The 20285-nt window shown below is 44.0% G+C and overlaps 2 protein-coding genes across 2 annotated transcripts in view; one reads left to right on the top strand and one right to left on the bottom strand.

Annotated features, from left to right (window-relative positions):
- Positions 1–9591, top strand: part of LOC106602691 (double C2-like domain-containing protein beta) — a 50803-nt gene extending 41212 nt beyond the window's left edge. Inside the window, 3 exon segments of the mRNA XM_014195474.2 lie at positions 4846–4927; positions 5686–5782; positions 8471–9591. Of these exon segments, the coding sequence (XP_014050949.1) occupies positions 4846–4927; positions 5686–5782; positions 8471–8610 (319 nt within the window). The 3' untranslated portion in view covers positions 8611–9591.
- Positions 9592–14938: 5347 nt separating this feature from the next.
- LOC106602690 (plasma protease C1 inhibitor) lies at positions 14939–19749 on the bottom strand. The gene is made up of 10 exons (XM_014195472.2): positions 19555–19749; positions 19155–19202; positions 18488–18776; positions 17712–18035; positions 17287–17502; positions 16909–17052; positions 16538–16741; positions 16230–16369; positions 15903–16125; positions 14939–15505 (listed from the first exon to the last, which is right to left on the bottom strand). The coding sequence occupies exons 2-10, from the start codon at positions 19200–19202 to the stop codon at positions 15258–15260; spliced, it is 1836 nt and encodes a 611-aa protein (XP_014050947.1). The 5' UTR covers positions 19555–19749; the 3' UTR covers positions 14939–15257.
- Positions 19750–20285: the final 536 nt, after the last annotated feature.

Below are 20285 nucleotides of genomic sequence, written 5' to 3'. Positions count from 1 at the left end.
CCTGGGAAATTCTCGTTACTTACAATCTCATGCGAATGGCATTAGCCTACATTAGCTCAACCGTCCCACAGGGGACCCACCAATCCTGAAGAAGTTTTAAAAGTTAACTTTTGTCTTTGTATTATCTTTTACCAGATCTAATGTGCAATATTATCCTACAATTCTTTCACATTTCCACAAACTTCAAAGTGTTTCCTTTCAAATGGTAGCAAGAATATACATATCCTTGCTTCAGGTCCTGAGCTACAGGCAATGAGATTTAGGCATGTCATTTTAGGCAAAAATTGAAAAAGAAAAAGGGGCCGATCCTTAAGAGGATTTATTAACAAAGTCAATTCATCAGGGATAAGCCATGTTTCAGTCAGGCCAATCACATCAAGATTATGATCAGTGATTAGTTCATTGACTATAACTGCCTTGAAAGTGAGGGATCTAACATTAAGTAGCTCCATTTTGAGATCACAATCTTTCAATAATGACAGGAATGGAGGACTTTATTCCAGTGAGATTGCTAAGGCGAACACCGCCATGTTTAGTTTTGCCCAACCTAGATCGAGGCACGGACTCGGTCTCAATGGGGATAGCTGAGCTGACTACACTGACTGTGCTAGTGGCAGACTCCACTAAGCTGGTAGGCTGACTAACAGCCTGCACCCTATCTCATTGTGGAGCAAGAGGAGTTAGAGCCCTGTCTATGTTCATAGATAAGATGAAAGCACCCCTTCAGCTAGGATGGAGTCCAGGTCAGGGACTTGCGTGTATGTAAACTCAGCAAAAAAAGAAACGTCCTCACTGTCAACTGTGTTTATTTTTAGCAAACTTAACATGTGTAAATATTTGTATGATCATAACAAGATTCAACAACTGAGACATAAACCGAACAAGATCCACAGACCTGTGAGGGGGGGGGGGGGTCAAAATCAAAAGTAACAGTCAGTATCTGGTGTGGCCACCACCTGCATGAAGTACTGCAGTGCATCTCCTCCTTATGGACTGCCCCAGATTTGCCAGTTCTTACTGTGAGATGTTACCCCACAATCCAACAGGTCCCAGACTTGCTCAATGGGATTGAGATCCGGGCTCTTCACTGGCCATGGCAGAACACTGACATTCCTGTCTTGCAGGAAATAACACAAATTGAGCAGTATGACTGGTGGCATTGTCATGCTGGAGGGTCATGTCAGGATGAGCCTGCAGGAAGGGTACCACACGAGGGAGGAGGATGTCTTCCTTGTAAAGCACAGCGTTGAGATTGACAATGACAACAAGCTCAGTCTGATGATGCTGGGACACACCGCCCCAGACCATGACGGACCCCCCAACTCCAAATCGATCTCGCTCCAGAGTACAGGCCACGGTGTAACACTCATTCCATTCTGTCACCCCTGGTGAGACAAAACCGTGACTCGTCAGTGAAGAGCACTTTTGCCAGTTCTGTCTGGTCCAGCGACGGTGGGTTTGTGCCCATAGGCGACGTTGTTGCCGGTGATGTCTGGTGAGGACCTGCCTTACAACAGGCCTACAAGCCCTCAGTCCAGCCTCTCTCAGCCTATTGCGGACAGTCTGCGCACTGATAGAGGGATTGTGCATTCCTGGTGTAACTCAGGCAGTTGTTGTTGCCATTGTGTACCTGTCCTGCAGGTGTGATGTTCGGATGTACCGAACATGCAAGAATGTAATTTCAGAATGTGTGTGTGTGTGTGTGTGTGGGGGGGGGGGCATTTGGGACGCAGCACAACTTATGGCTGCGGGTCTCCAACTCTGGTCCTGGAATATTGGGCGTGCAAGCTTTTGCTCCAACCCAGCACTAACACATCTACAATGAGGAAAGAGAAGAGACAACATCGTCCAAATGATCAATGCATGACACTATTTCAGAGCAAAAACATTTTTAGGGGGGGGGGTATAGGGAGACAAAGAAAATATGCTAATCATCAATCAGCGAGTCAAAAGCTGGAGCCAAGAGCAAGACAAATGGGTTCCCAGAGTCCCTGAGTCAGACTCTTAATAACCTCATTACAAAATGTCCAGGGGCCTTCAACCAGAGCCCCCCCCCCCCCAAAAAAAAAGATGAAGCAGAGCTGTGTGAAACAAGGATGTCAGTTTCAAACAAATCAACATTGACTCCAAAAAAAAACATTCCTTACTCCAGGATACTTCAACTGTTGACTATCCGGGAGAATAAAGAAAAAGGAGCACTATGTGTGATGTGGTAAGGTTGGACCCAGGTGCAGAGAAGAGACCAGACAAGGAATCAGTGGTTAAGGATAAACATAATACTTTACTGAGAACCGATAGCCGCAGGATCACAGTACACTTGAAAAGCAACAAACACTAAGTCTCAAACTCACAGGAAACAAACACACAAAGGATCACAGAAAACACACCTCTTTTAACAGGGACACAATCATGAAATAACAAGACATACCCGAGTCCAATAAAAGTCTCTAGGGCGGTCTCTGCCGCCCTCTGGTGCCAGGAGGAACCATGACACTCTGTTGCTGGGTAAATCTAATAGATTTATTAATGGGAGAAACAACCAATAGTCTTACGTTTCGGCATGAATCGCCTTTGTTAGAGCCTTAAGTAGGAACAATGTGGTAGGCACCTATATACCCTCGCAGGGTAGGGTCCCACTCGTCATGTCAATCAAGCATGTCAATAATGTCAATACTGTCAGTAGCATTAGCAACTACACAGGTTATTTAAACAAGAGTATGATCATCATTGATCATGCTGGTCCGGAACAAAAGCCTGCACACCCAGTAGCTCATCCAAGATTTGATGGCTGGAGGTCTTGGACCAGGAGATTCCTGACTCCGGCACTCTTATAATAACCACAGAGATACATATGTATATTATGTCGTACTTAATTCTGTGCCGATTAACTTCTCATTACAAATGTCCAGGGGGCCTTTTCCTATCTTTCCGACATACGATTGGCTCCTATGGTTTGAGCCGCCTACTACTGGTCTTTACAATTCACTTAAGCATATATCAAAATCCCAATCACCCACACAACCCCCTCAACCCTGTTTAGAGCGACCAAGAGGCTATTCCATCAATGCCTTGAAGACCAATATTGACCTCTAGGTCAGTTGCTCTAGGTGGGTTGCCTGCCTTTCCTCTATTTTCCTCTCTTCTCGGATACAGATAAACAGAAATGTTAGAGCAACGTTCCATCAACATTTTAAAGACCAATATGAACCTCTTCAGTAGTGCTGGTGTGTTGCCTACTTGCCTTTTCTCTATTTTCCTCTCTCCGTTAATACAGATGAACTAAGATATTAGAGCGTTTAATAATCGCTTCAAACCAGAGATCATGAAGAGACATTATATATTTGGAAACAAGGATTTCAATTTCTCTACATCCCAAATGTTAGCCTATTCCCTGTATAGTGCACCATGGCCCATAGGGTTCTGTTCAAAGGTAGTACACTATGTAGGGAATAGGGTGCTATTTGGGATGCCGCTCGTCCCTCTGGTGCTGAGTGAGCAAACTGTCATCTCGGCCTGTGCTGTGTGGATGTGTGAGTCTCGAAACTGGGCAGTTTGTTTTGCTCCTTTCTCTCCTTGCTCTCCCCTCTCCCCACTTTCCAACTGTCACTCTGTTTTTCTATCCTCTGTCTCTGTGTGAAATTGGCTGTTTTTCTCGTTCTTTCACTCTTCTGTCTCTCTCCCTCCATCCCTCTCTGCCTTAATTTTTCTCCAAGCTTGTATTTTCTCGAACCCAATTTCTTTCTCTCTTTCACTGCGTTGGTTGACGACTCTCTATCCCTATCTCAATCAATCAAATTCCAATTTGTTTTATGAAGTCCTTTTCACATCAACAGTTGTCACAAAGTGCTTGTACAGATACTCAGCTAAAGAGCAAGCAATGCAGATGTAGAAGCACAGTGGCTAGGAAAAACTCACCAGAAAAGGCAGGAACATAAGAAGAAACGTAGAGAGGAACCAGGCTCCGAGGGGTGGCCAGTCCTCTTCCATCTTTCTATATCTTTCTTTCAATAAACTTACTCTCTCCCTCTTTTCCAACAAATCCAATGTGTTTCTTTCTTTCACTGGGTTGGTTGAGAACTCTCTCATACTACCTCTTTCTTTCTCTCTCATCCTTCTCTCCCTCCCGCCTGTCTTGTTGTTGTGAACAAACCCCAACCCTAGCAGCACATCTGTTAGCTTGTCATTGAGTACGTGTTATTGACATGGGCTGAAGGTGGGTGGCGTTGGGGAGTGACATATCTCTCCCCCGCTAGAACATCATGACTTCGCTGCTTGAATTTATGCTGATGCCTCCTCCAATAAAAACCAATGGCCTTCTGGGAAGCCGTCTGTCCCACTCTTGGCTTGAGCTTTTGAGTCTCTGACTCTCTCATCACCGATTTCTCTCGCCCCTTTCCCAAAAAATGAAATGAACGTTTTCGGCTCTGAATTTTTTCCTCTTTTTTTTTTCTCTCTCACTGTCTCTCTTTGTTCTATTTTCCTCCCTCGTTCCGGTGGGGTTTAATGTCATATCGGGGCGTAAGACTAAATGGAAGATAATTTGCTTTGATGTTTCAGAAACAATAAAAGACCTGTGTCAGAAATATAGGGGAAAAGCGGCATTTTCAGTCGTCATGCTGTGTCAACTGTCTAATTAAGATTCCATATTTTTCTCATTCTCCTGCTCTCCCTTCATATCTCTCTCTCCCTCTCCCTCTCGATCTCGCTTTCGCTTGCTCCCTTTCTCCTCTGTGCTTTCCCATGCCCTCTAACTCTCTCTCACTATGCCTCATTCTCTTTCACACTCTCATCCCCTCCTTCCCTTTCTCTCTATATCTCCCTCGCTCTTTTCTCCCTCTCTCTCAGTGTGCTGCAGCCTGATATGGGGAAAAAGTCCAAGTACAAAACCACAGTGAAGAAGAAAACTCTCAATCCCGAGTTTAATGAGGTACTTCCACCCGCTCCGAGCACTACAAATCACTCTCCCTAATACATAAACCAATACCTGACAAACTTCCAGTGAAGTAATATCTATCATTCTTCCCATAAACACATACAGATGTAGGTTCTTAATTTTAGCAGTTTGCTACTGCAGGAAAATAATCCTTAGCAACAATAAACGTGAATTATTTTGTGGATTATAATTAATGAACATTTTTGTATGGGTTGATACATTGTTCATTAGGGCAAATCAATTCTGAAATTTCAAAGTGGAAATCACAAACTTTAGAAGCCTTTTTAAAACTCAAAGTTTTACACTACAAGTTTGCAGGAAAATCCTCAGCAACAAAAGGATGATCAAATTAAGATCCTACATCTGTACCTGGCAACCCATTTCTCTGACTCACATTTGGCAACCAGATGTGCAAGATATATAATATATTATATTAATGTTGTTTGTTGAAGTTGAATTGTATGCCCTTGGAAGTGATGGAGAGCTATAGCTTACCCCTTCTCATGCATTTGTGTAAGAATATTCTCCCATGCATTTAATTCCATAATTTAATTCCAGGACTGTATACAGTATGTGCCATAACTTGAATACATTTTCCATCTCCTTCAATACCGCATAACTACCTACCCTACCATCAATGTGAATTTAAGTCAATGCATGTTTCACATTCAATGTTAAACATAATCTGAATAATTTCCGCTAAGTGTGAGTACATGAATACCTTTCGCTCTCTCTACCTCTGTTCATTACAGGAGTTTGTGTATGAAGTTCCACACGACCAGCTGGCGAAGAAAACCCTGGAGATCTCTGTATGGGACTACGATCTGGGGATGAGCAACGACTTCATAGGTAAGAGAAAGGGGGAGTGAGGGAAAGGAGGAGAGGTAGAGAGCGAGAAATATAGCTACAGAAAATAATGTAATAGAATTTGTGGGTGCGAGGAGGAAAGCAACGCGGGCCGCAGTGTGATGAGCAATGACGTCATAGGCAAAAGAGAGGGAGGGAGCAATGATGTCATAGGTAAAAGAGAGGGAGGGAGCAATGACATCATAGGTAAAAGAGAGGGAGGGAGCGATGACGTCATAGGTAAAAGAGAGGGAGGGAGCAATGACGTCATAGGTAAAAGAGAGGGAGGGAGTGAAAGGAGGAGAATAAATAGTGAAAGATGGAAGAACTGAAAAGGGGGATGAAATGAAAACGAGCAGAAAAGAGGGAAAGGCCTGCGGGGCCGAATGTGAAGAAGCAAGAGCATTGGGAAATGAAAACGAGAGCGACAGAAAGCTGTCCTCAATTCCTCAACGGGGCGACACGTCAGATTCACACTGCTTTGTGAGGCACTAAACAGCTCTGACACGGCCCGGCGTGTACCGTATATCACAGGGAGAACCGGTGGGGAGGCAGCTGGGGCAGAATGGATTGTCTCCCAGGGAGCTGGAAGGCCTTGAGATCAAAGTGTTTTACTCCCATCTGGAGGTTCCCTGTAACAGGCTGAGTCTCTCTCTCTTTCCGACTGTCTCCCTAGTGCCCTCGCTCTCTCTCCCTTGCTCTCTCTCTCTCTCTTTCTCCAACTCACCCTTTCTATTTATCTCAGGCCCACTCTCTCTTTCACACAGACACACACACACACACACACACACACACACACACACACACACACACACACACACACACACACACACACACACACACACACACACACACACACACACACGCATACACTCAATCTATCCTTCATGCCCTCTCTCTCTCCCTCTCTCTCACTCACCCCACCATGTCATCTCTCTCTCCCTACATCTCTCTCTCTCTCTCTCTCTCTCTCTCTCTCTCAAGCTGAGGACATAACGTTTGTGAGTTATTACCCGTGCCAGAAGAGAAGGGGAAAAAGGCCATCGCTCTAACACACTGCTCCGGCTAACCTCTCCCATGACTGTTATCATTATGGTGTAATGGCCAACATACACAATGGCCTAGATCTGTTAGCACTGCGGAAAATGACTGTGATACTGGGAGAGACAGAGCGAGACGGGAGGAAGATGGGGAAGAGAAAGGGGGGAGTGACCGAGAGGAAAAAAGACGGATAGAGCAGAGGGAGAAGCAAATGTGCTGTCAAATACTCTCTGTAAAGGCCAGGAAGAATGATGGAGGAAGAAGATGAGAAGCCAGGGACAGAAAAATGAAAAAGAAATAGAGTAATTTGGAAGGCAGAGAGATAGGAGGAGAGATGGAGAGAGAGTTGCAGTGTCCCCCCTGATTTGTGGGAGCAATTGATGGGCGGACTGGACCTCTCATTTTGCACAAAGACAGAGGTGTCGAAGAAGGAGGAGAAGGGGAGGAATAGAAGAGGAGGAAAAGAGAAAGGGAGTGGGACGGCCCCCGCCAGGTCCTCCCTCATCCATCTCATCCCATCCGTCAGTGTTTCTCTCTCGCCCCTCTTTCTCTCGTCCCACGCCGGGTCGCATAATCGCCCGCCATTTGTCACCCACACCCCTCAGGGCTCATGAAACATGGTATCGATCTGTGTGTGTGTGTGTGTGTGTGTGTGTGGGGGGGGTGGTGGAAGGTCATTAGGGGGGTACTTGAGTGGCCTAAACAAACAAACTGGGCAAACAGGTCAGGTGTGTGTACCACTGTGTGTGTGTCTGTGTTTGTTGGTGGCAAGAATGAAAACGGGTCATTAGGAAGGTACGTGAGACGACTATCCAAACACACTTGCTCTCTGAAACTTGGGCGAGGTGCGTTTGCGCACATGCAATTACACACGTCCCGCTGGGCACACGCTGGTTGAATCAACATCGTTTCCACATTATTTCAATGAAATTACGTTGAACCAACGTGGAATAGATGTTGAATTGAAGTCTGTGCCCAGTGGGATCTGTGTGTGTGTTTGTGTTACTATACTTGTGAGGACTGTGTGTTCATGTGTGTATGTCTGGTTCCGAGGGAGTGTGAGTTATGTAAGAGAACAGCATTAACCTCCCCCACACCTCTCACTGTATCTGAGTATAATACCAAGGCTTAGTGGGGCCACAGATGAGCTATTGAGCATGTTTGAGATGTGAAATCCGGCGTCTGTTAAATACTGTGTTGAAAACTTCACACTCCATCAACTATGCAATCACAGCCAGGAAAACCTCTGTCTGTCTGATGAAGCCCCCCCCAGTGATGACTCTGTCTTTCTCTGTTCATCTCTCTCTCTCGTTTCCTATCTGTCAATTTATCGTTATTTATCAACTCCCCTCTTTCTTAATCGCTCCCCTTTTTCTTGCTGTTCTCTCTCTCCCTGTGTGTCTCCCGTGTCTCTCTGTTTATTTCTCTGTGGATCTGTCTGCGTGTCTGTCTGTCTGAATGTCTGTCGCTAGGTTGTTCATGTAAAATATATGTTTTTCTTGATGACTCACCTACCTGACTTAAGGTTAAAGATTTCCTTTCACTTTCTCTTCTCTCCTTCTTCCTCTCCCTCTCTTTCTCTTTTTGTCTATCTCTCTCTGTCTGTCTCTCTCTCCCTTCCACCTTCTCCGCCTGTTCCCTCTCTCACAGGCGGAGTTGAACTGGGCATAAATGCCAAGGGAGTGAGGCTGAAACATTGGTTCGAGTGTCTCAAACACATCGGCAAGAAAGTTGAGTACTGGCACACCCTCACACAGCAAGGAGCCCCTCCGGAGGCCCCCCCGCAGTGACTGACATACACACACACTTTATCGCAATTATTAAACGATAATCAATGAATGGTGAAGAAGGAAAGAAATAATAAAGTAATAAAGTAATAAAGTGATAAAACATGCAATAATGATATGGATAATGATGATATAATAATAACAATAATAATAGTAATTATAATACAAATCATAATAGTAGGTAATTATCCCAATGTAGCTTTTTTCTAAGTAAATACATTTGTGAAAATGTCCCTCAATGAAATGTTTAATGTGAAGGTGCAAACAAATTTGACCTTAGCCCTCAATATTGTGAAGTCACTGGTATTTCAGTCATTCAAATGTACACATTAATAGTGTAGAATATCTTACCTGCACTGTAACTACAATACTGGAACAGTCTGTAAGCACCTTTGGGCCCATTGCCCAACAAGGTCTTGTTACGAACGTTGTAGTCACATGTTGTTTCTACTAGGGATGTAGTTGAAAAAGGCGGGTAAGAGTGCTGAACGTCTGGTTGAGATGACTGGCGTCTAGCAACGCTAATGCTAACTGCTATAACACTTCTAGGATGGGTAACTGCATACTTGGTGTGTCTCTGAAAGTGGCTGCGGCGAATAAAGTGGGTGGATCAACAACGATGGGGGTAACATCAGCGCTCTGTTATTGGTTAGACGGTTTTGACCGAGCGGTGTTGTTTTGCGTTTCTTACCATGCAACTACCATACCGCAAGTGTTTGGACTTCAGTTTTGAAGCCAGAAGATGAGCGCAAATTGTATTTCACTGCTACAAATATTTTTATATTTTCAGTGAATAAAACTGACAACTTAGAATTTTTTATTAAAAGTACTAATGATGGGTGTACTGTTGCTTGAATGAGATGTCTGTGTGTGCTTACTGTGACTATCACCCTGATGTTGGCTACACTAGGTAGCTACAGTGAGGGAAAAAAGTATTTGATCCCCTGCTGATTTTGTACGTTTGCCCACTGACAAAGAAATGATCAGCCTATAATTTTAATGGTAGGTTTATTTGAAAAGTGAGAGACAGAATAACAACAAAAAAATCCTGAAAAACGCATGTCAAAAATGTTATAAATTGATTTGCATTTTAATGAGGGAAATAAGTATTTGACACCCTCTCAATCAGAAAGATTTCTGGCTCCCAGGTGTCTTTTATACAAGTAACGAGCTGAGATTAGGAGCACACTCTTAAAGGGAGTGCTCTTAATCTCAGTTTGTTACCTGTATAAAAGACACCTGTCCAAAAAAGCAATCAATCAATCAGATTCCAAACTCTCCACCATGGCCAAGACCAAAGAGCTCTCCAAGGATGTCAGGGACAAGATTGTAGACCTACACAAGGCTGGAATGGGCTACAAGACCATCGCCAAGCAGCTTGGTAAGAAGGTGACAACAGTTGGTGCGATTATTCGCAAATGGAAGAAACACAAAAGAACTGTCAATCTCCCTCCGCCTGGGGCTCCATGCAAGATCTCACCTCGTGGAGTTGCAATGATCATGAGAACGGTGAGGAATCGGCCAGAACTACACGGGAGGATCTTGTCAATGATCTCAAGGCAGCTGGGACCATAGTCACCAAGAAAACAATTGGTAACACACCACGCCGTGAAGGACTGAAATCCTGCAGCGCCCGCAAGGTCCCCCTGCTCAAGAAAGCACATATACATGCCCGTCTGAAGTTTGAACATCTGAATGATTCAGAGGACAACTGGGTGAAAGTGTTGTGGTCAGATGAGACCAAAATGGAGCTCTTTGGCATCAACTTAACTCGCCGTGTTTGGAGGAGGAGGAATGCTGCCTATGACCCCAAGAACACCATCCCCACCGTCAAAAATGGAGGTGGAAACATTATGCTTTGGGGGTGTTTTTCTGCTGAGGGGACAGGACAACTTCACCGCATCAAAGGGACGATGGACGGGGCCATGTACCGTCAAGTCAAATCTTGGGTGAGAACCTCCTTCCCTCAGCCAGGGCATTGAAAATGGGTCGTGGATGGGTATTCCAGCATGACAATGACCCAAAACACACGGCCAAGGCAACAAAGGAGTGGCTCAAGAAGAAGCACATTAAGGTCCTGGAGTGGCCTAGCCAGTCTCCAGACCTTAATCCCATAGAAAATCTGTGGAGGGAGCTGAAGGTTCGAGTTGCCAAACGTCAGCATCGAAACCTTAATGACTTGGAGAAGTTCTGCAAAGAGGAGTGGGACAAAATCCCTCCTGAGATGTGTGCAAACCTGGTGGCCAACTACAAGAAACGTCTGACCTCTGTGATTGCCAACAAGTACTAAGTCATGTTTTGCAGAGGGGTCAAATACTTATTTCCCTCATTAAAATGCAAATAATTGTATAACATTTTGGACATACGTTTTTCTGGATTTTTGTGTTGTTATTCTGTCTCTCACTGTTCAAATAAACCTACCATTAAAATTATAGACTGATCATTTCTTTGACAGTGGGCAAACGTACAAAATCAGCAGGGGCTCAAATACTTTTTTCCCTCACTGTACTTCCCACGCCGTTGCGGGACAAAAGTGCTTAGCAAGTGGAAGCGACAGACCCGGTGTTGTTGCCGTTCATGCCCTTGAGTAGGTTGTATCAAGGTGACGTCTAGATAGTTATCAATATTAGTTATTTATTGTGTAGGCTGCTATCCCACTTTAAATAAAATAATGGGAGGGCAAAAATGTCCACTTTAGCTACTGCTAGCGACACAGCTGATACGGCTGCCCAGTGGGAAGCACCTCAGGTTGGCAGACACCTCGATACAACGGCACATTCGCACTGGCGTATACACTCCTCGTGCAGCCCAGTCAGCCACGCTAAACGGTCTTTAGCGCCAACAAATCTGCCCAATTTAATGATTCGCTTTCCATATACCCGCTTGTGTTGATCAACCCACTTCTTTCGCCACGTCAACTTTCAGACACACTCCACATATGCAGTTACCCATGACTCAGTTCGAGCGTTAACTATGCTAGCAATTCAAACAGCGCTAACAATGCTAACAGCGCTAACAGTACTAACAATGGTACCAGTACTAACAGCGCTAACAATGCTAACAGTACTAACAGCCCTAATAGTGCTAACAGCGCTAACAGTGCTAGCGCTAATTTAGCGTAATAGGTGTGAAAACAGTATTCACCAAGGTGCGTTAACAGCGTTAGCATGTGCTTACCCCCCTCTGCATCCCTGATTTACTATACAAAGTACCCAAATGACGAGGACAAGTTGGGTAAGTCACCTGCTATAGATTTTTATTATGGTGGTTGTCGCTCTGATGCAAACTGGCACACCATGACGTTAAAGCACAAAAGGATCCATCTGACGGTACTGTCTCTGTGTACTTTTCCGATATCTGTACGTGATGACAGTGGGTGTCTGTATCTCCCCTTATCCTGTGTGTATGTGTCTTTGTGTGTGAGTGAGTGTTTGTGTGTGCATACATTTTGCATACAAATGTGTGGGCACGTGTGTTTTTGTGTGAATGAGCGTGTGTGTGTTTGTCTGTAAGCATGTCTCCAAATGTCTCCATCCATCCAAAGCATGGAGCTGTGAAGAAAGACAGAAAAAAAGAGACAAGACTCACTCCTACAGTACGACACTCACTCCTATGTTCCCTGGATGTCTCCCTGGTCTAACAAACTGATGTCCTGTCACATGTGCAACAGTATGGCTGGCAGTCCAGTGAGTCACTTTTCCTTGGTGACAGTCACACAAGATAACCATCAGTCTGGATTATTCTCTAAACCCTGCTCTGTGCCCTTTGACCTTTGACTTTGAGTGACTTGAAAGCTACACAGAGAGATTTCTGCGGCACAGTCTCAAACAAACTATAGCCCTCTGCTCTAAAGAGGGGTTATCAGGGGTTATCAAATACCAACTACTGGGTATGCAGGCTTTTGCTCCAGCTCCAACCTAATGCAGTCTGGACGACAATAAGTGTCATCGGGTGTGTACATGCTGGAACAAAGGCATGCACATCCCAGTAGCTGTCGAGGACGTAGAGAGTTTCCTCCTTCTTTAAGGCGCCCTTACACTAAGATGTTATTTATAAATGCCAGGATTTTTTCAATTTCGCTGAGTCTCTTATGACTTTCAAATGTTCCATCATGGAGATAAAAAAAACTATTAGTGTGAGAAATATGGAGAAAAAAACCCACCTGTAACCAAAGGAATAGGTTAATTTGAGATTTTATCAATTTACTCATCTATTCATGTCTTAGTCGAGCATATCAAGAAGTGTCTAGGTCTAGGAGTTAGGGTTTGTTTAGGGAACTATGCGAGAGAGACTACCCAGGCTGTTTTTATGAGAGAGGACTGCCCATAGAGCTTAAAAGACTACCATGGGTTGCCAGACTTGCAGGGATGGACAGCAGAGATTTCCCTGGAGGAAAGAGAGATTGGCTGTGATGAATTATACTCAGCATGGCAACAATCCCTCCCTGAGGCTCGACCACTGGACTGTGTGGACAATCATGGACTAATGTACATGCAGGATCAAAGGACACTGACAAGACGTGGTGTGTGTGTGTGTGTGTGTGTGTGTGTGTGTGTGTGTGTGTGTGTGTGCATTGTGTATATGTCTGTGTGTGTGCGTGTCCATGCATTGAATCTAAACACACTCATGGACACCTCACTCCCCCACCATTCCTCGCAACAACAAAAAACACTAGCATAAAGTAGACAGTGACTTCTCACCACGGATTCCTTCACCAGAGACAGACCTCGAGGGGTTAACCACACTAAGGACAGAGGCCCAACCCTGTGGCCCCTGGCTACAGTTTGGACACCTTATAGTTCCAACGTTGGCCCACTAAAGCACACTGTTACCCTTTTCACACTACTGAGACAAACATAGCCAAGTCAAGCCAAGCTGTATCACACTGGCCTGGTTACTCATCTACTGTAGTTGCTGGAATGAAAAAAGGACTATGTGAAAATAAAATATCCAGGCCAGCACAGTATGGTTTGGGTCAGCCCTGTAGTGTGATTAGACATTTCAGTCAGTCAACAGTCTCCTGGACTTTTTCTTACTTTCTAATCGTTGTCTGGGATCTCTGTGTTCGTAATTCTGTACTTGAACAAAGGTGTGAATGAAGGCGTCATCATGGATAGCAAAAAAACAAAGACGATTCAGCATGGCTAGGGGTCAAATATAGGGGGACTGTGACATGGATCATGGATCGTCAAAGCTAGGTACTGAACTCTGAAACGACGAGTGAGAAGTTCAGCTCGTCTAGTCTTTCGCGGTCACCAAGAACACACGTTGATTGACCTTGACAAAGATGGTGGCGGAGTGGAGAGGGCGGAATCTGTTCTTCTCTATGCACACCAACGACGATACAGGAAGCCTCTCCACGCGCAGCAACAACAGTGAAATGAATAATCAGATGATAAACATCTCCGATATCACTATGTGATATGTTGTCAAAGATGCATTCATGTTTTAGTTTTTTTTGTATGTTATACTGCGTATGTATACAACGGGTGGGTCTAATCCTGAAAGATGATTGGTTAAAACCGCATTCCAGCCAGTGTCTATTCCACAAGTTACTTAGTATGTAGGTACTTCCCTCCCCGGGATATTCCTTATCATGGGAAGCCAGGCTTGAAGTTCTGATGTAACAACGGGAGATATTTCTTCTCTTGTCCAGGTGATCTGGTGGTTTATTTTCACTCAGATTCTCTCTATCTCTGCCTTTTATTTTGATATGTTGTCGGTCAAGCGAACTTGACTTTGTTCATCATGTGACAAAAAAAAAAACGTATGCATCTTAACAGTCTAATAACGAAATGCATGTTTAACAATTGTCATATATATGCATATGTAACTAACATTGTAACTAACATTGATCAATGCCATTTTCTTTCTTGTTGATATCTTTGACATGGTATCATCAATCAAATCTGTTACAGCTATCATCGCTGCTGTGTACTCGTTGGTTTGTAATTTACTGTTTGTAAGAAAAAAAATAAGGGATAATTCAGGGTAACTTGCTCAATTTTATGCTTTACTCGGTTCTGCCGTTGCTTTAAAACCTTTATCGTCATGGATATTGACATTGTCTTCCTTTAATGACATTAATGGAATGGGGAGACATGGTGGAGGGGGAGGACTATTGTTACAGCATCCCTGTGTACTCACTGACATACTGTACTGTCTATCTCTATGTGGAACATACGGTGTGATTGCCATCCTGTGGTGAATTTGTGGAACTACTTCTCAAAATAAACTGAACCCGTTTGAGTGGCTTACTGTGTACGTTGTTGGACAGAAGAGTGATTTAAATGTGACATTTGTCCCCCAAAAAAGATTTCCATACCACATGTGGAGAGATGTTGTCACCTTTTATTCTTTGACAAGTCATGCATTTTGTGACAACCTACAGCGAGCCCTCACAAGCATTTCGTTTTAAAACACTTTGATAGTCATTCTACGAAGTTACAATGAACATGTCATTATAATGAGTCTATATCGATTTATATTATATGATGAAACGCACTGATGATTAAACGTACAGCATCGTCAAAAAGCACAATCTCTCAATGAAGTAATACTGCTAATATTATTGCTAATGTCCTTTCCTTTGCAAACATGGCTTTTTCTACATGCATGCTACTCTCGCTCCCTCTCTCTTCCTCCTTCTCTCACGGCTCGGTCACTCGGCCCACGAACAGTGGGGCCTTGGCCTGGTCGCTCCACAGTATCATCAGGAAGGGCCTGAGGGCTGAGAAGGAAGAGAAGGAGCGGGAGAAAGAGAGGGAAGTGGCCGCACCAGCCTCCACACCTTGCTCCGTCAGGGAGAGGAAGGCCCGGTGGCGGGCGTCCGTCAGGAGCAACTCGTTGTCAGGGTAGAGGCCACACAGGTTGGTGCTGTCGAACAGCTCAGACAAACCTAAGGGAAGAAAGAGGCGGGGGAGTAAGAGGAGGGGGATATGGAGAAGGAGAGCGAAGAGGGCCAGAAGGAAAAAAAGAAGGATAGAGGGAGATCAAAGAAAGGGAGGGAGTGAAGTGAGAGAGGCAAATCAAGAAAAGCCAGAGGTATATAAATGATTGGAATTTGTTTTGTTGGTTTAGGTTGACTTAGAACGACCTGGGGAAATTCATTCCTGCATCTGGGTGTGCACCTTTCCGTAGTAGCCAAGCACAAACATCTGGTTCAACCAATCAAGGGCTTGGTGATTAATTGAATCAGGTGGCTATAACAAAAGTCTTGTAATTCCAAAAGTCAGGCAGCAGGTAAGCTAAAAGACAGACAGATAGACACAGACATGACATGCATACAAACAGACCTATCTTCCTGAGCAGGGTGTTCATCTCGGTCCGGACGTCCAGTTTGATTTTGGGCAGAGTGACCTCGGTGCCCTGGGGAGACACCTGATTCATCTGCTCCACCATCTGACTCACTGCCTTGTCCGTCATCTTCCCCTCCACCAATTGCAGATCAGAGAGCTTGGCAGTGGGCGGGAGCAGGATGAACAGGCTACTTTCACCAGAGAGAGGGAACATCGCCACCTATGGGTGATAGGCAAGGTCAGAATGTTATGTAGATCGTGTGTGTGACTGCTTCTAGTGTAGCTATGCATGTAGGTGTGGGTGTGTGTATTCAAAATGGTTACCTGTGCCTTCACTGCCGGGACGTATTGCATAGCCAATTTGTATTTGGCACTGTAGAGGACAGGCACCTTCACAGTATCACCATTCAGTTTCAAAAATGAAGACTTCTTTGATTTTTCATCAAATTTCATCTTCCATTGACCTAAAACAGATATGTTTATAACCCACAAACTCCGCTAAAATAGACTATATCCTATCAGATAGATAGAGCATCGGTGCTTATCAAGATCTTACTTTGATCACACACACACACACGCACACGCACACGCACACACACACACACACACACACACACACACACGATACTGACCATTGAAATACACAGCATTGAGGAGTACCAGTTCGGTGTGGGCAGGAACAGAGTCGACCAGCTCTTTGATTTTATTATTTGTCTGCTTCGCCACCCAGCTGTTGATCATTTCCACGTTTACCTCACTACTATTGGTCAATTTGACTGGATCCGCATCGTAGAACTGCATGGATTGGTTGGTAAAGGACTCACTCAACTTCATGTCTGAGGTGGGAGAGAGAGGGAATGTCAGAGAGGTGGACAGACAGACAGTGAGTTAAGGGGTGTCTGCGACTCATGATTAAATTGACAATATATACGACGAGAATTCGAAATTATAGCTGGAGAATAAGTTATAATTATCATGAGTACTAATTGTGCTCTGGTAGTACTGGGGTTGTAATAGATCTGAGAGGCCATCTTCAGTGTGTCCTGAAGTTTCAGCTTCAGTTTCTTCATCTCGGAATGAACGCAGAAGAAGTCGTGAGACAGACAGAGAGCTGTCTCCATGTCTCTCCTTGTCTTGCCACGAGCACCTAATGAGAGAGAGAGAGAGAGAGAGAGAGAGAGAGAGAGAGAGAGAGAGAATGATACAGTAGGTATTTTACTTGGCTCCCCATGAGTCTATTATTCACACAGTAAGAGTTTATATCAAGAATGTTGCTTTATTAAAAAAAAAAAAAAAAAACCTGAGTGCACTTGGACAACCCCTCCCCATGTTTCCTTTTAAAGAAACCTCACCCAAAGAAACCTCACCCTCTCTTTCTTACCTAGTAACAGGTGGGTTAACACCCCGCTGATACTGATTGGAGAGAAGAGCAGGTTTTTCATGGGCTGCGATTGGCTGAGATGGGCATAAAGCTTCATGGAGAACTCATTGAGGGATTCTTTTAGCATGGCCTCCCACGACCTGCTGGTCTCGTCTTGACACGATTCCCAGGGGGTCATGAACCCAACGCAGGAGTAAGGAAGAATGGTGGGCGCAGCTAAAAGAAATGGCAAACTATTATTATAATTTCAACAAATCTAGAGCGTAACAGTGTCTTGAACATTGCAGGTGAGAGTCTAACATTTGGGCATTATGGCTATTCGGAACCAATTGATGTTACATTTGTGAATTACACCAATTTAACAAACGTGTGTGTGTATATACATGCAAAAGTTTTAGCGTGTAATAGAAGGTTAGCTACGTTACCTTCCACAATTAGCTCAATTGTATTAAAGTTGCTGCTGTCTCTGCCCTCCTCAGCTGTCTCACAGTAGTACATGCCGGCATCCTCCATTTTGACATCATTAAGTGTTATTGTCATGTCTTTTTCAAAGGGGCCAAAAAGCCATTCTAGTCTGTCACCATCCACCATTTCTCCAGTCTCTGTGGGATTCAACTGCTTCCGTGTGCCGTTCATCATTACTTTATCATATCTGTACCAATGGACCTGGTCTTTGCTGAATGGTGGGCGTTCACAAGGTAAATTCACAGTGGACCCTTCGTTTACCTTGAGAATGTAGCTGCTGGACACTGGAGGGATAGAGAACAAGATGAAAGACAGCACAACAGTGGAGTTGATTTCTGGAGCCAACCTCAAAATGAATGCAATGTTTGCTGACCTGAAGAGTTTGCTAAACTGCAACAAAAAAAATGGCCCCATATTTCACCAGTTTAACAATTGCAATCTATGAATAGAGTGAAGTTCTGGGGCTGTGTGTTTAAATTGACTGAATGCCTTATTCATTGTGATCTAAACCCTCTGCTCAAGTTGTCGTCCTGTTTCTCTCCTCAACATGGACTCAAAGATTCATTCCTAAGTATAAAAATGTAGGCACACTTTACACAAATAATCTAAAGTAACATGATTTTTTAAAATAAAGTTGTGTGTAAAAACCACAAGCCGAGTGTCTATTTCAAGAAAGGCCTAAATCACGTCACAGGCAGATGTGATGAAAATAGAAGGTGGCAGTATGTGTCCTCACCATCAACCTGGACTATGTGCACTTTTTGCCACTCCATATCATTCTGCTTGATCACACATTCATAGTCCCCCTCGTTGGCTACACTGACAGGAGAGATTTCCAGAAAGAAGCCATCCGGGGAGAGCTTGAGTTGCTCTGAGGATTGTGGGTAGTCTGGAACCAGGGAGTCATTGTATTTCCAGGTGATCTTAGCCCCAGCAAAGCTTTGTTGTTTTTGGCCAGGGAGACATGGGATGACCAGGGTGGAGCCAGGTACACCATGCAGGACCCCAATGGAGGAAGAGAAAAGCTGGATCGAGAGACAGAGATGGAAAACCAAACAAGAAGGTGGAGGCTGTAAGGTACATGAGGTGTCTCTGTCCTACATTAGCATTTGTCCTAAAAAAAACAGATTAATATTAGAACCAGATTTTCGCCTACACTGCTGGGCCCGTATTCAAAAAGTGTCTTAGAGTAGGACTGCTGATCTAGCGACAGGTCTGCCCTGTCCATATTATCATATTCATTATGATCTAAAAGTTAAAGCCGAACAGCAATCCTACTCTTTGTAAATACAGACAACGGACCCGGGACTAAAAAGCATTTAACAGAGGTTCTCCATTTAGCATGCTTTTCAGACCAAGAGTGTGTTTAATCATTCTCCAGGAAACTGGCTCTTCGTGTTTACCTCAAAGACGAGCAGGAGGGAGACACATGATAGGACTGAAATCCTCATCTAGGGAAGATGAAGAAAGATAGAGGGGGAGAGAAGAGGTAGGAAGGGATGGCGGGACATAGCGGGCAAAGGGTCAGTGGTAATGGAGAAAATCAATAGAACACAAAAGCAAGCTTAGTTTGGCACATATTCATGCATTCTTTCCTAATCCGGTGGGCCATTCACCCATGCCTCATTTCTTAGTGCAACAAGCAAAGTATTAGACATATCATTTGCAGTTATAACAACATAGATAAACAATATCCGAAATATTATTTCTAGAGTAACTAACCATGATATCCTTATGACAGTAGGCCTATCATGATTGAGTCATTGGTAGATGTTTAGAAAGTCATCTAAAAAGTGTACTTACACTGCAGGTCACTTGCAAATATTACAGCATCAGAAGTAGTCTAAGGAGGATGATATATTTTCTCTACTGGGAAAAAAGAGTTCACGTCCTAATGCGTGTGTTCATCTACTGCTTGTATTCAGTACGTGTATGTCCTTCCCTTCCCTGCTCTCTCCAAAACAAATGACTTATCTGTTTATTGTTTGATTAGTGGTCTTGTGTGTTTGCACTTTGTACGGGTTGATTTACCGAAAATCACATGGTTATTTGGCAAAAGCTCCCATACACACTGAACAAAAATATAAACGCATGTTACACGAGCTGAAATAAAATGAAATTAAGTGTTCCATACGCAGAGGCTTATTTGTCTCAAATGTTGTGCAGAAATTTGTTTACATCCCTGTTAGTGAGCATTTCCCCTTTGCCAAGATAATCCATCCACCTGATTAAGCGGCATTATCATTACACAGGTGCACCTTGTGCTGGGGATAATAAAAGGACACTCTAAAATGTGCAGTTTTGTCACACAACACAATGCCAAAGAAGTCAAGTTTTGATGTCCACCAGAGCTGTTGCCAGATAATTTTATTTGCATTTCTCTTCCATAAGCCACCTCCAATATTATTTAAAAGAATGTGGCAGTACGTCCAACCGGCCTCAACCGCAGACCACGTACAGTTGAAGTTGGAAGTTTACATACACTTAGGTTGGAGTCATTAAAACTCGTTTTTCAACCACTCCACAAATGTATT

Source organism: Salmo salar, chromosome ssa04 (genome assembly GCF_905237065.1).
Source record: "Salmo salar chromosome ssa04, Ssal_v3.1, whole genome shotgun sequence".
In the NCBI taxonomy this organism is placed as follows: domain Eukaryota; kingdom Metazoa; phylum Chordata; class Actinopteri; order Salmoniformes; family Salmonidae; genus Salmo; species Salmo salar.
The sequence above is the reverse complement of the archived record's forward strand: the minus strand, read 5'-3'. Positions and strand labels throughout refer to the sequence as shown.

Excerpts from the sequence above, each read along its gene's own strand:
- LOC106602690 (XM_014195472.2), bottom strand. The coding sequence starts at position 19,202 with ATGAGGATTTCAGTCCTATCATGTGTCTCCCTCCTGCTCGTCTTTGAG. Across the intron at positions 16,742-16,908 it reads TCAGATCTATTACAACCCCA|ACATGAAGTTGAGTGAGTCC; the intron begins GTACTACCAGAG and ends CTCCCACCTCAG. Across the intron at positions 15,506-15,902 it reads CACCCTGCTCAGGAAGATAG|GTTTGTCTGAGCTGTTCGAC; the intron begins GTCTGTTTGTAT and ends TTCTTCCCTTAG.